The sequence below is a fragment of the Rhinopithecus roxellana genome, chromosome 11 (genome assembly GCF_007565055.1).
Source record: "Rhinopithecus roxellana isolate Shanxi Qingling chromosome 11, ASM756505v1, whole genome shotgun sequence".
NCBI classification, from domain to species: Eukaryota; Metazoa; Chordata; class Mammalia; order Primates; family Cercopithecidae; genus Rhinopithecus; species Rhinopithecus roxellana.
The window spans coordinates 75,442,954-75,460,625 of NC_044559.1; the positions used below are offsets into that span (position 1 = coordinate 75,442,954).

Sequence of the window (17,672 nt, forward strand, 5' to 3'; positions counted from 1 at the left end):
TACCGTCTAGTTGCCCTCTTCCACCTCATCCTCTCTTCTTGCCCATCCTGGCTTCCTTTCCTCTTAATTCCAGGCCCAACCCATCGGCTGGTACATGACACTCTGTTCTCCCGACCTACTGCACACCCTGCCCAGATGCCCGTAGCATCAACTGCCTCTCCTAGGTCTTTTCCTCTTGCTCACAAACATGCACAGGCCCCAGAGCTTGGTGAAACCCTTGCTTAACCATGTGTTCCCCAGTACATATCTTAGGACTTTCTGAGCACATTTTGTCCACAATGACCCATCCACACTGTGGCCCCATCCACTCCCATGCACCCTCAGTCTGGCTCTCCTCTCCTCTCCTCTCTAAGGAAACAGCTTTCTTGAAAGTCATCAGTGGCTTCCAAATTGCCAAATACACTTGCTTTTTCCACTCCTTGGCCTTTTTGACCCTTAAAAGCATCTGACACTGTTGGCTACCCCTCTTATTTTAACCCTTGCCTTCTTGATTTCTGTGTTCTTTTGACACTACTTTGTCTTAAGAGTCATTTACTTATTATAAGGAAAAGAAACCTAATCACATTAGCTCAGAAGAGTTTTTTGCAATAATTCAAGGAATGCTATGGAATCCAATTGCCATTATTCTGCACTATCATTTCAATTTTCTTCTGTGGCCAGTCCTTCATACATACCAGACAATACTCTCCGAAACAGTGTTTGACATAACAGTACACGGAATCCCTGCACGGAATCCTTCGGTAGCCCCTATTTCCTAGCAAATATAATCTTCATTTATTTCTTAATTATTATTTTATTTATTTATTTTTAGAGATGAGGTCTCACTATGTTGCCCAGGCTGATTTCAAACTGCTGGTCTCAAGTGATCCTCCTGACCTGGCTTCCCAAAGTGTTGAGATTACAGGCATGAGCCACCATACCTGGCCCAGAAAATATAAAACCTTAGTTTCATGCCACATCTTCCACAATCTTAGTTGCCCAGTACACCAAGACCACACTTCTGTCTTTAAGTTCCCCCAATTAAAGACCCTTTACCAACAAACTGGATCTGTCTACCTCATTCTTTTATTTCTCGGCTCCTTTAACATTTCGGGAATGCTTTGCATATACAGCCCTTTCACAGAACGTGTACTTTTCCAATTTGCTTTTCACTATTTTTCACTTCTGTCCAACACACACTTCTATGTTGTCTAGCTAGTCTACCCCCATTCCCTAAACATATTTTTCTGTTCCTTGTTCACGCCATTTATTTCATAAATGCCTGACCCATATGTCTCTTACTAAAATCCTATATATCTTTCAAGTTCTAGATCAAACAAACCTTTATTAAAACTTTTACCCCTACAACTTTTGGCCCTCTTTCCTCTGAAAGTTTGGGATTGGGACCACTCTTTATTTGCTATACTGGGCTGGAGACTCTGAGCAGAGAATTACATCATATGCCATGTGCGTCCATCACAGTACCTCGCGGTGTGCCTGCCTAGAAATAGGATCCCAGAAGGGTGGAATGAAGTCAATGGCTGACTTATCTTTTTACTCTTAAAGAAGAGTGAAGCATCCATTGGCTCCTTGCCCCCACTATTCTGTCCCTAAATTGGCCTACCTCCTCAACTGAAAGAGCGACAAAGACCAATAGCTTTTTAGCTAGAAGCTTCTGAGTAGTTACAGCATGAAGGAAAGAAAGTTTGAATAGATATTTAAAGTGTTTTGTGACCAAGCAGTTAGTGATTTGCCTGAATCCACAGCAAGTGGGTGAGCTCTGGCCAGACTCTGGGATCCACTTGCTGATCTCATCGCTGCCAACTCTTAGTGTCCTCCTGCTTCTCTGGAGTCCAGCTTTGCGGCTAGGAACACAGGGCTTGAAGATCAGGCAGGAAGTCAAGAACCAGATCATTTCCAGGACCTAGTGACTCAAACGTTGTTCCACTTTCTGTATTTACCTCTTTCTGGGGCTTCTGGAGGGGAATAGTGGGCCCTTGAGATGTGTCTAGAGGACACGGTGACTTGCTGGTCCCAGGGAAGCATTTGTTGTCTTCCATTAGGAGGCCCTGATAGGTTTGTCTCCAGAATGTGCAGACCCAGATGAGTCACTCTCATCTAGAACCACATCCTTATCCGTTCTGGCACTTCTCTTCCTGCATCTGTATAGGTGGATCCCAAGACTCCACTTTCACTGGCCTTGCTACTAGTTGAAAGCTGCCAACCACAGGCTCCCAGCTCCTGCCTCTGGGGATGAACAGGTGACCCACCCTGAGCCAATTGGTGCTCTTTTCTGGGGTTTTTTACATGCAAACTGAAGAGAGAACACACTTTCCCCTCTGGTCCTACAGCTGAGATGTGAGTCTGGGAGTGCTGCCATAGTTGAAGTCTTGGGAAGGAGGATCATGTGAGAGAATGAGGCCCATAGGCAGAGAAAAGAATGAGAAAGAAGGAAAAGGAAGTGCTCACCACATCCTGGTTCCAGTCATCCAGAAGTCTAGCTGCACCCTTGCTGTTCCTGCTTTCGGACATCTAAGCCAATACATTTCTCAGCTAGTTAACTTGCAACCAAAGAATCCTGATTAACATAGCCTCCGTCTGTCACCTGAATCCCTTCTTTGACAGTTTATGGGAATTCCTGACTCTCTGTCTTCCTCTTTTCCTAGAAACATGCATTGAGGAATGGAGTTATGGTTTTCGTCATCATCAGCAAACATGACTGAGCACTTGCTCTTTCCTGGCACTGGCCTAGGCATGATGGGGAATAGATCTGCATAGGATAGTCCCTGCCTTCTGGGTGCTTCTATGCTCATGAAAATATAAGAAATCCCAAGGGCATCGAGCACATGCTGAGCACAGATCTTTTTAAGAACAAGGCATAAATCAATCAGTCTGAGTGGAGTTTTTACAGAACACAGACACTCATCACAGCAGATTATTTTGACCTGTTGGTGCCAACCATCCCTTTCTTGAAAAACTATCTGCCCCTTAGGACAAAAGGTTTTTCTCTTTTTTCTTAAAGTTACCTTCTTCAGTAGAGCACTCTATTTGTGGAATTTTCTCCACTCTGGTCAGCTCCTAAATCAGGATCAAATCTGGTTTTGTTATTGTTATTTTTCCAACCTTACCCAATTTATTCCCTAGCGGAACCCTGCCCCAGATTTCTCATCATGCCCAGAACCTTCCCATTACCAAAGTCTCCATTCCTTTAAACTAATATATGGCCTCTGGATATATCCTATTCCAGGATACAATCTGTGAATCTCCTGTTTGAATGTCTTCCCATATGTTTTCTGGTCCTATTTAACTTAAATGGCTTTCAAAGAATAAATGTGTAAAAAGGAACAAAAAAAGAGCATTACACACATTTCCAAAGAAATGATCTATTCTCAAGAGTGTGCATTCAAAATGGGAAACATTTAGATAAGGTTAGAAAGGAAAGAAGAAAGAGAAGGAGGAGTAGAAAAACAGGAGTTTCTGGGATCCCTGTATTCTTATTACCCTTCCACCCTCAGGTTCTGCACAGTCCTTCCCATATCCTGAGATCCAAGTACCAACACAACTGGTCCAGGCCTCCCTTGGGGAGACCTGTCTACTGTGGATCCAAATAGCCATCCTAGAGAATTCCACTGATTTAGGAATAATCCTTTTTCCTACTTGCCAGGGATAAATTTTTCCTCTCCTTAGGTCTGAGATGATAGGTCATCATTATCTACTTTCTTTTCCAAAAACTTAGGGGCTTAAAAACAATTTATTATTTTTCACAATTCTGTCAATCAGGAATTTGGAAAGGGCTCATCTGGGTGGTTCTTCTGCTCCATGTGATATTAGCTGGTGTCACTCAGCTACATTTAGCTGTCGATGAGCTAAGCTAGGAAGTTTGAGAAGTCCTCACTCACAAATCAGATGCCTTGGTGCTCTTTCACATGGCCTCTCCATGGGGCTAGTTTGATTTCAGTGCATGGTGGTCTCAAGGTAGCCAAATTTTGTATATGGTACCTGGCTCCCTCCAGAGACTAAGTGGAAGCTGCTAGGCCCCTTACAGGCTAGGCTCAGAACTGCTCCAACATCACTTCCACCATATTCTGCCAATCAAGGCAAATCACAATGCCAGCCCAAATTTAAGGGGAGGAGAAATAGACTCCACGTCTTGATGAGTGGAGTAACACATGCATACAGAAAAGAAAGGAAATGATGGTGGCCATTTTTAGAGACCATCCACCCCATCCTTTCTACCCCCTCACTTAGAGCACAAATGCTTTTGCTCATTTCTTAGCCTTGGATTAAATCCCTATTTAGAGAACACTGCTATCATCTTAAGTAACTCTTTTATTATTATTTTTTAGATGGAGTTTCACTCTTGTTACCCAGGCTGGGGAGCAGTGGGGTGATCTTGGCTTACTGTAACCTCTAACTCATAGGTTCAAACGATTCTTCTGCCTCAGCCTCCTAAGTAGCTGGGATTACAGGGTGTGCACCACCTCGCCCAGATAATTTTTGTATTTTCTTTTAGGAGAGATGGGGTTTCACCATGTTGGCCAGGCTGGTCTTGAATTCCTGACCTCAGGTGATCCACCCACCTCGGCTTCCCAAAGGGCTGGAAGTACAGGTGTGAGCCACTGTGCCTGGCCATTAAGCAACTCTTCTCAGTTTCTTTTTCCCCCAAAGGTTATCTCGCCTTAAAGTCGCCATCCTAAGACCTAAAATCTTTCCTACATTTAACCTTCACTCTCCCTGAAATACTTGCTTCAGGAAACTATGTATTCCCAAGTACTGAACCCAAATTAATTTTTACTAAACCTTATTCTAATTTTTTGTTAAGTTATTATAATGACCATTTAAAACTTATAATATACTCATAATATAAGGCTGACAATCCTGGAGACCAGGGGTTGGCAATCTTTTTCGGTAAAGCGCCAAATGGAAAATATTTTCAGCTTTTGGCCATACAATCTCTATTGCAATTAATCACCTTCAATATTTAACAAAAGCAACCATAGATAATACATAAGTGAATGAGTATGTCTGTGTTCCAATAAAACCGTATTTACAAAAATGGGAGCAGGCCAGATTTGGCCCACAGGCCATAGTTTGCTGATCCCTGCTTTAGACTAAGGGATAAGTTTGTCTTTCCATTTATTTTATCTAATGACTAGCTGTTTGACTTTAGAAAGTCACTTTTCTCAGAAACTTTGTGTATCTATAAAATGAGAATATCAAAGTGACCAACAATAAAATACTCCTTTGTGTCCATAGTTGTGAAAATGCAACACATCTTTAAAAAAAGTTTAGAGGAAATGCCCCAAATGGCCACAAGATGGCATTATTTCTCTGTGATCATATCTCAGAGTCCTGTTGATGTGTCCATGACTTCGAGACTTTCTAGGGCTCTCTCCATTTTTCTTTGTAGATCTGCAGATGCCCTTTTTCATGGGGCTCCCTTTATATGGATAGGTGTCTTTATCTCTGTATCTATGTTTACTTAAGAGGTTTTAGCTCTGATATCATTTTATCTCTGCTTATCGGCTTAATTTTCCCTTTTTGTATATTTCCTCATTTCCATTTTTGTATATTCCATGTGTCTCTGGTCTTGGTCTTGCACTCTTTGTGTATTCGTACATCTGTCTCTTCTTTCTGCCCGGACTCTCTATCTTGACTATACTACTGAATAGATATATTCTTTTCACTTTTTTTTTTTTAAGACAGCGTTTTGCTCTGTTGCCCAGGCTGGAGTGCAGTGGCATGATCACAACTCACCACAGTCTCGACCTCCTGTGCTCAAGCAGTCCTCCCACCTCAGCCTCCTGAGTAACTGGGACTACAGGAATGCACCACCACACCCAGCTAAATTTTTTATTTTTTTTTTTTGTAGAGATAGGTGTCACTGTGTTGCCCAGGCTGGTCTCAACCTCCTGGGCTCAAGGGATGCTCCCACCTCAGCCTCCTAAAGTGCTGGGATTACAGGCATGAGCTACCATGCCCAGCCTTTTTTTTCACTTTTTAATGAAAAAAAAATTAATGAAAACAATTTCTCTGTTCTTAATTTTCAAATAGATAGCATATTTTCTGTATCTTTCAAATCTAAAAAATGTTTCTATGTATATAAAATGGAATGTCATATGTAAATTACTTAGCACAGTAGCTGGTATACAATAGGTGCTCACATCCTTCTATCTGGCTTCTCCTTATGTGACTCCCTAAGTGATTTTTTTCACATAGATCAATGATTCTAAGCAGAAAAGAAGTCGATCCTCCGTAACTACAGCATTTGTTGTTTTCTCTCCCCCTTACCCAGGACACCAATTCTTGGTGCTGAAAGCTCTTTTTCGTGACTGTGTTTGTACATATATTAATATTTTGGGAACTGATGAAAGTGTAGAGTCAAAGACCAAACAAGAGATTGGCGGCCCAATCAAACTTTTGTTCAGCTCTTTGTACCTTCCACAGGATTCCTCTCTTCCATTCGCTCTGCGGTGGTTTATTGAGTGCTCACTATGGACTGGATGATGGGGAGACAGGAGTGAACAAAGCAGACACAGTCTTTGACCTCAGGAAGCTTATAGTTTACTGGAAGAGACAGGCAATACATAAGTGAAGAAACAGGAATAAGTGCTGAATGCAGTGATAAGAATACCAGTGAGGGAGATCTCTCTGAGGAGCCTCTGAAGAGGAAGCTGAAGAATGAGAAGGAGTGTTCTGGGTGGCAGGAGCAATTCCACAAGAGGGCTCTGGGTTGGGAAGCACCTGCCAGAATTCAAGGAGCTGAAAGGAGACCCTGTGGCGGAAGGAAGCCAATGAGGTAGGGGAGAAGACCATGCGGACTGTGAGGCCAGGAGTGATCACAGGTCTGGGTTTCATTCCCATACAATGGGAAGCCACCAAAGGGTTTTAGCTATGATCTGATTTATGCAGTAAAAAAGATGACCCTGGCTACAGTGTAGGGGAATTAAATTAGGGGAGGATCAAGTGAGGAAACAGAGAAGGGTGTCTGCCCAGCGATGGTGGCAGTGGAGGAGGAAAGAAGAGAAAGGATTTGTGAAACACTTTTGGAAGTAGAAACGACAGGATGGGCCTATTAATGAAAGGCGAAGACAAAGGGGAGGGAGAGCCAAGGCTGATGCAGGTTCCTGGCCTTAGTACTTGGGTATTCCTTTGTGGGAGGGAGGGGTGGAGTGGTCCACTTTGAACATGTTCTATTGGAGGTAGCAGTGGACATCCAAAGGATGATGTCAGGTAGCCAGTCAGAGATATGCATTTGACCTGGGACTGGGGATTTGGGTTGGAGGTATAAATCTGGAATTGTCAGTCAGGGGAATAACGTTATCCCCTAGTGAAAGGGGAGAGAAAGAAGAGAAGGCTCAGGACCTGGCCTGGGGACTCCAACATTAAAAGGGAAGGGAGAGGAAGAAGGAATTATGGTGGGGAAAGGAGAGGAAGCCAGAGAGAGAGCAGGAAACAGAGGAGGGTGGCCTCCTCAGCCTAGAGGGGAGAGTGCTTTCAGAAGAAAGCAGTGGGGGAAAGGCAGAGAGAGCAACAACTGTGCCAGATACAGCTGAGAGGCCGAGGGGCATGAGGACAGAAAAGGGCACCCCGAGATGTGGGTGGGGTGCCACCCATGACAGTAGCAGGAAAAGCTGTGTCAGAATTGGGGTAGGAAGGTGGATGGGGGTGGGGCAAATAGGCAGCGGGAAAGTCGAGAAAGAAGTTTGGTTTTACATGGGAATAAAGAAATATACCTGCAGAGGATGAGCTACCGAGGGTCGGATGTTTGGGGACAAGAAATGCTGGAGTGTGTTTGGAAATATCAACATGATCACTGGAGAGTGATAGATTGTGCCCCAGGTTTGCTGTTTTTCTAAATAATGATAAGAACTTCTCATTGTGTAACTCTTCACAGTTTACAAAGTGTTGTCACACACACTCTGGCACCTCATCCTCACAGCCATCCTGCGAGGTATGCAGCAGCCCCCTGTTCCAGATGCAGAAGCCAAAGCTTAGAAGAACCAAGGGACAAGCGTGGGGTCAGAGCCAGGAGGTGGTAGGGCCAGGACCCCACCCCCAGGCTGCTCTCAGCAAACCCCAGGCCCCTGCTCTCCCCACAGTGGTGCTGTCCCAGTGAACTGGCACCAAAATGGGATGGTTCTCACAGCACGGGTCAGTTGTGCCCTTGATGGCGTCTCTCAAGCAGATTTTACAGTTCCACTGAGCCCGTCACCCCTGCCTGCTGGCCCATCCTTTGGGAAGCCATAGCTGCTTCAAAACATGGGACTTTGCCCCACTTCCTGGCTCCATTTAACTGAGCTTTGAAGTCTTCAGAATTTATAAAAGTGCCCAAAAGTCTCTGACAGGTGTCAGAGAAAGTGTGTAAGCCCACATAGCTCACACCCAGCTTCTCAGGCTCGTCAGCGTGGGGACTGCCAGCAGAGTGACAGTGGGCAAGTCATCTAACCTCTGAACCTCAGTCTCCACGTCTGTGAAATGGGGTGTTAATAAGACCCATGTCCTAGGATCGTTGTGAGGATGGAATGACACAGTGGGTACAAAGCACTTAGCATAACTCTCAGCACACAGTGGCTGCTCTGCTAATGCTACCCATGATTATTTTTATTCATTCATTCATTCACCCACTGATTCACTCATTCTTGCATCAAATAGACATTTGTTAAGCACCTGCTCCGTGCCAAGCATTGCTCCAGGCACAGCAAATGCAGAGATGCATCCACTCCACATGCTTCCTGAGCTCAAGAAGCACATGTTTTAATGAGGAAAGTGATGTTGGAACACAAACAATTCTGTCCGCACAGGAATAAGCAAGGTGCAAAATGCTGTGGGTTTCCAGAGAAGAGAAGGTCACATCCAGCAGAGGCAGTCGGGGCAGGCTTCGTGGGAGGCTGAGAAGGTGGGGAAAGCATTCCCTGTGGGAGGGGACTGCTGCAGCTGAGCAAAACCACAGGAGCTCGAAAGGGCAGAGCACACTCAGTGGATGGTGAGGAAGCAAACAGGAGCGTCAGCCTCAGGAAGAAGTGGGAGAGGGAAGAAGGTTGGTTCTCCTGTTTTTCTTGGGGGATTGTGAGAGGCTCTGAGTGTTGGTCCAGCAGACTCAGCAGAGAGCAGCCTGGGTGAAAGGAGGAAGTGGCAACTCCAGGCACTACCCTGGCCTTGCACCATGGGGTGCCAAGAACCCAACCTAGGAGTTGTTGGTCTGGCTTTGTATCTGTAGTCCTGGGAGGCAGTGGGGGCTGGGGGAGATGAGGGGCAGAGTGTCAGGATGCATCCCAAGCTACCACATAGGTTTAGGGAAGCCTTTGTGGCATGTGCTCACTCTGTACCAGATCGAAGAATTTGACCCAGCCTAGCAACCTCACCGCTGGAACTGGCACCCAAAACTCTTTAAAGAAGAGAGAGCCAGGGCCAACTGCCTTTCCGGGGTTACTGCCATGGTGCAGGGACCTTGTGTATACCCCAGCTTCTCCAGATTCAGAGCAGAAGGACTGGACTCCAATATGTGAGGAGGCCATGATCTCTCCTCACCTCTCACTGGGAGCTGGCTTCAGGGGGTGGTGAAGACATTCTAGGAGACCCAAGGGGCAGGGATGCAGAGGAAGGGTGTCAGTGCTGGGTTTACGTGATGGCTTCTCAGCCACAGCCTGGGACAGAGGGCGCCTGCTCTGATCATCTCATAAGGTTAGTAAGACTCACGGACCCACAGAGTCCAGGGGCTTTTAAACTCCAGCTCTGGAATCCCTTGTTCAAACAATGTATTATGGAATGTGATGCATAAAACAAAATGCATTAACACACAGATGCTCTAGTTGAACGGAGCAGCGGGCCCCCGGGGCTGCCTTTTACCACACATATCATGACCCTCAGATTTTGTCCAACTCTTGCATTTCACAGAAGAGAAATGCAGAGCCTAGAGAGAACTGACCAGCCCAAGGCCACCAACCTCATCTCTGGCAGAGCTAGGAACTTTAAGAAGTAAATGAGCCCAAGGATGAGAAAGTGCTTTGTAAAGTGTAAAGTGCTATTGAAATGTAAGACTACGGTAATCTTCGCCAGCTACATCTCTGTGAAATTATCAGGCATTTCTCAGGGGCACTACTTTGTGGGAGGCAGCCGGGGGAAAAATGAACAAGCCTGAGAGTGCTGGCATCATAGGCAGTACGGAAAGAACTTGGGGTTTGGACCCTGAAGACAGAGAGGCCCAGCGCTGCCACCAACAAGTTGTCTAACCTTGGACCTCACTTTAGTTTCCTTTTCTGGAAAAATGCTTTGCCTACCTTCCTTCTGAGACGGTGTGGGGCTCAAGGGAGACCGTGCATGTGAGGGTGCTTTTAACAAGGCCAAGCGCTCCACAAATACAGCCATCTTACAAGGTGCAGTAGTGATGGAAAAGCAGAAGACCCCAAGGCTTGCAAGACTCGTGTTCAGCCCTCACAGGCACTTCCTGTCCCCGAGCACTGGAGCCAGCTGCTGACAGTTCTGGAACCCAAGTGCCTGTCTCCCCTGGCCCTTGGCTAGACACATCTCCATAGGTCATGCCGCACCCTAGACGTGCAGCCCTCAGACGCTCTTCGTCAAGGTGTCTAAGGCACAACCTCCCATCACCGGGCACTGACTCAGTCCCCAGGAGCTCCGTCTCTCCTTTCACACCCTATGGGGGCCAGAAGGCGCCCAGCCAGCTGCTCAGCATCCCCTAAATCTCGCTGGCTTCTGCATCTTGGGATGGTGCAGCGGGCCAGACTGGATTTGTTACAGGAAAGAAAGAAGTGATTTCTCTCGAAGACCTTGGAGAGCTCTTCCTGCCCTCCCTGGGTGTTCCCAGCTGGGGGCCCTCTGGAGCCAGTATCTGCATTTCCCTCTGAATGTACACATTCAGGCTGAAGCATAGGAAGAGGTGGGGGACCCTGTGGATGAGGTCTGTTCCATTCTTTGGGAGGACCTGGCAAGCTGGTGCTCCCAGCGGGCAGGAAGAGGCCTCAGACATTCATTTCTGTGCTGCCTAGGGTGTGACCTTGGGCACGCTGACTTCCTGCAGGGCCCTTTTTTTCTCCATATGGGAGGGTGATGCAAAGAAATCAACCATGGGACACCTGAGTTTTTATGATTCAGACATGAGCTCTGAGCTTTCATTCATTCAATTAGCCAATAAATATTTATTGAGCACCTGTTGAATGCTAGGCATGGTTCTAGGCACTGGAGAACAAAACAGACGAGAAGTTCTGCCTTCATGGAGCTGACACTCTAATGGGACCAGACAGAAGGAAGAGGTAAATGAGAATATGGAATTGTCAGCTGTTGGTCAGAGCTCTGGGAAGAGAGCATTAGTGAGAGATAGAGAACAGGGTGGTGGTGCAGTGGTGGGGGTGGTTGCTAATTTTCGGAGCATGTGCAGGCAAGGCCTCACTGAGAAGGAACAGGGGAGCAAAGGTTTAAGGGAGGTGAAGGCGGGAGCCAGTGGTGTGGATGTCTGCAGGAACAGCATCCTAGGCAGAGAACAGCAAGTGCAAAGTCCCTGAGGCAAGAACGTGACTGGGCTTCAGTGCAGCAAGAAGGGAGTTGCAGGTGCAGGAGAGTGAGACAGAGGAGAGATAAGTAGTGATGCCTTTTAACCTTTTGTCTTGAGTTCTTAGAAAAAGATACAGCAAGCCTGTCTAATAACTTTAGACATGTTCGTGTTCTCCCAACGGAGAGGCTAATTTCATCCTTCTGTTTAAATGCGGTGACTTTGTCAGGAGAGTTGTTCAAACCTCAACAACAAAGCCTCCTGCTCCTCCAGGACTAATTCACACAGGGACTCGGGACTCGGGATAGTAGAAAGGGCCTTGGTTCAACTCCCAGCACCTGACACTTCCTAGGCTGTGTTACCTTGGAAAGGGCATTCAGCCTCTCTGAGCCTCAGTTTCCCTGATAAACCTCATCGGTTGCCTCATCCATAAAATGGGTTACTAATACATGCCTACCTCTCTTGATTGTTAAATTTAAATTAATGAGATTATAAATGTGAAAGTGCCTTTTGCATTGAAATGGGCAAGATGAGCATCAGGAAGTTCTTTGTTTTCTTCAGTGGAGCCTGTGGGAAGGGTCTGTCCGTGGCTCCCACTTCCCTCCGCCACCCGGCTGCTTATATGGTATCCCACATGGCCCCTGCTAACTTTCACTGCACCCGAGCCCAAATCTGATTCAGGGGCACTCATCCAACACTCAGGGGTCCGTGAGGCAAGGCTGGCCGGGTTCCCCAGGAACACTCTGGATCTGACTTGCCCCATAGCGTGTCCGGGAGGACTCCCAACCCATTGTACTGGTCGGATGGGACTGGGTGGGCCCAGCGGCTCCTCTCCAGCATCCCCTCCCCATTCCTCCTCCAGGTACAATGGCCCCAACCTGGTTCTGAAGTACGACCGGGCCCAGAAGCGGCTGGTGAACATCGCGGTCGACGAACGCAGCTCACCCTACTATGCGCTGCGGGACCGGCAGGGGAACGCCATCGGGGTCACAGCCTGCGACATCGACGGGGACGGCCGGGAGGAGATCTACTTTCTCAACACCAATAACGCCTTCTCGGGTAAGGACTGGGGCTCAGGTCTTTTCCTGCTTCCCATCTTCTCCCTCCCAGCACCAACTTGGGGAGGGCCGTGGGAACCCTGGCCCTTCCTCAGGCAACTGTCATCGTCCCCCTAGGTACTGCCCCCTGCTGCCGCAGGACCTCTCTGGGTCCCAGAATGACTTCTTCTCTTGCGTGTGAGCCTGTAGGTCTCATCTCCTGAACCCCGGGCCTGGAGATGGACAGGGTGAGCAGAGACCGAGGCTCTCCCTCAGACTGAGTGTCCCCGCCATCACCTCCTAATGTGAGCCGTCCTTACCCCTCTCCCCAAATTCTTGCCAAGCACCTACACTATGCCAGCCTAGAGGTGCTGAGGATACAACTGTGAGGAAGAGAGACCTTGAGTTCATGGAGCCTTTTCTTGCAGGAGCTTCTCGAACTGAAGTGTGCATCCAAATCCCCTGGAGGTCTTGTGCAAATGCAGACTGATTCAGCAGGTCTGGGTGGGGCCGAGACCCTGCACTTCTGACCCGCTCCCAGGCTATGATGACGATGCCTCTGGGTCAGGGACCACACTTTGAGTAACAAGGTCCTGCGTGCTAAGGAATGGATGAGGGAAATTGATGCCCAGAAGGCTAAATGACAGTGACAATAATAGCAGTTAATACTTAAGTTGCACCTGTTGTGTGTCAGGCCCTGATATAAGCATTTACATTAATTATCTCATTTAGGCCTCACACACCTCGATTAGTAGGTACTGGTAAATGCCACTGTACAATTGAGGAAACTGAGGCACAAAGAGGTTACCTGACTTGCCCAAGGCCACACAGCTTGTAAGTCCCAGGATTCAAACCCAGGAGTCTGACTCCAGATCCATCCTCTTAATCAAGATGCTCTACGGCTTTCCTCAACCCAGTGTCCTCACTGCCTCTTGGAGAGCCTCGCTTGCAGTGGTTGCTCAGTGTCTCATGATTTGGGGGCTGTGCCCTTGTGGCAGCAGATCAAGGTGGTTTCCCACCCCTGATGCTTGCATTTTCTCAGGCTCAGATCTCAGGATCTCAGCCCAGGCCTGTGGGGCTGTAACATCTCTGTGGAAGTCCCAGGCCACAGTGTCCCGAGGTGAGGGACACTGTGAGGGATGTAGGGCCCTGTGTCCCTGTGGGGCCAAGCTGAATATGCAGTGGGCTCCCCCAGAGGGCAGTCCTCTTTCAGGTCTGCTTTGGATGAAGCTCTGTGGTTCAGACTTGAGCAGTCATCATCCTGGACCTCCCAACCTCCTGGAGGCCGGTAACTGCCTGGCTATGAGGACCACCTTCCTTGTGCTCCACTCTCCACCCTGGCACACATACACTGGCTTTCCCCTGAGCCACGACTTTACCGTTATTGGTTGTGGAGCCCAAGCCAGGATCCAGCCCCTAGACTGCGCCTGATGTTGAGTCCTGCAGTTGCATGAATGGGAGGGGAAGAGGTTAGGGCTCATGGCAGGGGCAGGGGCAGGCAGTGCTGTCTGGCTGGCAGCCAGCCTTGTGCAGCCAAGAAACAATGAGCCACAGCCCTGAGTGGTGTTTTATGGGTTTTCATCTCATCTTGCCACCAAGTGAGGCCTGAGAGATAGTAATTATCCCTACACAAATATCAGGGCATGATTATGCAGCTGGATTTACTGCCCTCTCTCCAGCCAAGCCAAGATTGGATTAGGACACAATTAATTGATGGGCTGATCAACTCTTTAATATGGGACAAGGTCAGAAAGGGAGCAGTGTCAAGGGATGCCTACAGAAGGGGTGAGTCCCCAGGAAGTCTCTCAGAGGCTGGGAAGCTGGAGCAAGGAGAACTGTGGAAGTGTGGGCTCATCAGGCAGATGCCAGAGGAAGGGGACAGACCATCCCCTATTCACCAAGCACAGAGCACCTGCTGTGGCAGCCACCAGGTGTCTCTGAAGCAGCAGCCCCTCCCACACTCTTAAGAGTGCTGCATTGTGAATCCCAGAGCCCTGGTTCCCTGCCCAGGCTGCACATTAGGGTCACCTGGGGAGCTTTCAACAATCCCAGCTAAGCCGCACTCCAGTCAATCCCATCAGAACCTCTAGGAGTGGGACGCAGTCACCAGATGGTAAAGACCTCCAGGTGATTCCCCATACACCAAGGTGGAAGGCCACTACCTCAGAATCATGCTAGTTTCATGCTCAGCCTCACAACAACCCTACTCATTTATTAATGCATTCATCCATTGGACAAATATTTACTGAGCACTTACTATTCTAGGGACTGAGGATGCTTCAGTGAATAAAACACAAAAATCCTGCCCTCATGAAGTTTACACTCTATCCTCAACACAGCCTTGTGTTTCTCTGGGTATCTGAGTCCCCTCTCCCAATCCCCTGCCTGTACTCAAAGATGCTTGAAGGCAAAACCTTGTATCGTTCATATTGTGGCCCCCTTCGGTCCCAGTCAGACATTACACATCCTAAGAGCTAAGTTAAAATTTGATAAATAAATCCCAGGAAGAACAGGCAGGCGTGAGCTGTTGGGCCTGAGAGAGGGTTTGCCTATTGAGGGAAGTCAAGAAAGGCAGGCACAGTGGAGGCGCCAGAAAGGCCCTGGGCTCCTGAGATCGAGGGCATAAGTGTGCACTGGGAGAGGCCGGAGCCAGCCCCCGGGGTGGGGGTAAGGCAACAGTGCCCAGCAGCCTCAGTGCTGGCCACCTTCTACGGGTTTCAGGGATGTCTGTGGGTTTGAGTTAATTTTTCAGTTGAGTGATCCCATTGATTCATCGACAGTGGGCGGGGTGTGGAGCAGGGACATTGTGCCGTGTCAGCACTTCCTCGGACCCAGCTGGCATGGCACTCAGCCATTGCCACCCTGCCCACTCTCCAGGGCCCCCAACCAGCCCAGGCATGCCCATGGCATTTAGCTGTGCCCATGGCATGTGCCAGGGTGTTGGAGCAACCTGTGGAAGCATGGTCCCTCTCTCCTCCCTTGGCCAGACTTTGGGATGTTAGTATTGGAGTTCCTAGAAGAAGGCGAGCACCCTGCATTCCAACAACATCCTGGGGGAGTCATTTTGTACAAACCTGGGGTCTGCCCCTTATTTACTGTGTGACCTTGGACAGGTTACTTGACCTCTCTCAGCCTCAACTCCCTCATCTAAAATCACGCCAACTTCTTAAGCTCAATTCCCACCAATGGCTCCATAGACTATATCCAAAGCCCTTCCCATCGCCTACAGCACCCCTCCTATGTGATCCGGGTTGCCTTTCTGACCTTCTTTCCTCCATTCTTCCTCTTACTCACTGCCTTCCCACCTGAGGCCTTCGTACTTGCTATTCCCTCTACCTGAAATGCTTTTCCCACTGATGTTCTCCAGGCTCACTCCTTCATTCAGGCCCCTCGTCCAGTGAGATCTTTCCTGAGCCCCTTATCTAAAATTGTAACCCCATTACCCCCGTGCCCTTAACTGGCTTTATTTTCCTTCGCAGTACTGACCACTAACTGAAAATAAGCGATTTTTTGTTTGTTGTCCATCTCTCCTACTAGGGTCTTAGTTCCGTGGGAGTGCATTGTTCACTGCTATACTCCAGATCCAAAGGAGTGCCTGTCACTTAGTAAGCATTAAATACATATTTTTGAAGGAATACCTGAGATAATGAATGAAAGCACTTATTACAGTGCCCAGGACTTAATAAGCACTCCACACAATAGCCGTTCTAGTCCTGTGGCTCTGAAGAAAGCCAGAGCCTCTCAAAGTGTCGTGGGTAGAGGTCCACAGGCCTTCCTCCTGGCCTGTGGGAAGGACAGACCGTGGGAGCAAAGAGAAAAGGACCGCAGTATAACACCGTACAGATGAGGGGCCCAGTGGGCCTGGGTCAAGGGCTGAGAATTGGCAAGTGGGTAAGGGAAAGGAGAAGGAGGAAGACTGACCACCATCCCAGGACGTCCTGGGCCAGGAAACCAGCTTATGGCTTCACCAGCCTGGAAAAATACAAGCCACTGAGTAGCATTTCAGGCAACACTACTCAGTGAAACCAGGTAGGAGAGTGTGTAGGATGCAGAAGGACAAGAGGCAGGTGCCGACACCTCACCTCCACATCCAGAACCTAGGATGTTCTGCAGCTCCTGGTCAGAGCCCATCCCCTGGGAGGTCACACACTAGCTCACCCCTGCTGCTTCACTGAATAGCCCTGAGCATTCCCACCTACATGGGCTGGCCTGGGGTAACGAACAGAAGCATGGGTAGCAGATGGGTCAGTGTGAACTGTGAGCCCCACCACTACATGATTTTCATGCATTCAGTTCCACAAAATGATGATTGAAGATCTGCTATATGTGGGGTACTGCTCAAATAATTTATCTGTCTCCCTCCTTCCTACACAAACAGCATGCCCAACTCATGGTTCCACTCTTTGCTCTTTTCATTTAACAATGCAGTTTGGATTTGATTTCATGGCAGTACACAGACAGCTTTCTCATTCTTTTTATGGTTGTATAGTACTCCACTGTGCCATTAATTTAATTGGTCTTCTATTGATGAAAGATTACTTGCAGTCAGGTTTTGCCTTTCACCCTTACAAAGCATGCTACCAAATGAATAAGTTTGTACAACATGCCATTTCCCACAATTGCAGGCATGTTTGTGAGTTCATAGAAATAGAATTACTGCCTCAAATGAATATACATGTGTAGTTTTTATAGCCACTGCCAAATTGTCCTTCCTAGGGCCACTGCTCAGGACGTTCCCATCGACCAAATATGCAAGCAAGCACTTTCCAACACTCCCAACACAATATTTCATCTATTTTTACAGTATTTGCTAATCTGACGGAGAAAAAATGATATCTAAGTACAGTTTTAATTTTCAATTTTGTTAAAATGAAGGAGACTGAGAAGATTTTTATGTATTTGGATCTCTTGTCTGCTCATAGCCTCTGCCTATTTTTGTATTGATTATTGGTCTTTTCCTTATTGAGTTGTAACAGCTCTTTATAAATTAGGGAATTAGCCCTTTGTCTATGGAACAAGTTGAAGATACTTTTCCCTTGTTTGTCTTTTTTTCTTTTGTCTTTGCTCTTGGTGGATGTTGTAATGTGGAACCTTTTCATTTTTATGGACTTGGATTTATCACTTTTCTGTGGGGGGTGCTCTGTGTCATA

At 47.7% G+C, this 17,672-nt stretch overlaps 1 protein-coding gene across 1 annotated transcript in view; it reads left to right on the plus strand.

Annotated features, from left to right (window-relative positions):
* The window catches only part of CRTAC1 (cartilage acidic protein 1), a 165,071-nt gene that overhangs the window by 80,407 nt on the left and 66,992 nt on the right, over positions 1 to 17,672 (plus strand). Inside the window, exon 3 of the mRNA XM_030941278.1 lies at positions 12,348 to 12,544. Within this exon, the coding sequence (XP_030797138.1) occupies positions 12,348 to 12,544 (197 nt within the window). The remainder of the gene's footprint in view (positions 1 to 12,347; positions 12,545 to 17,672) is intronic.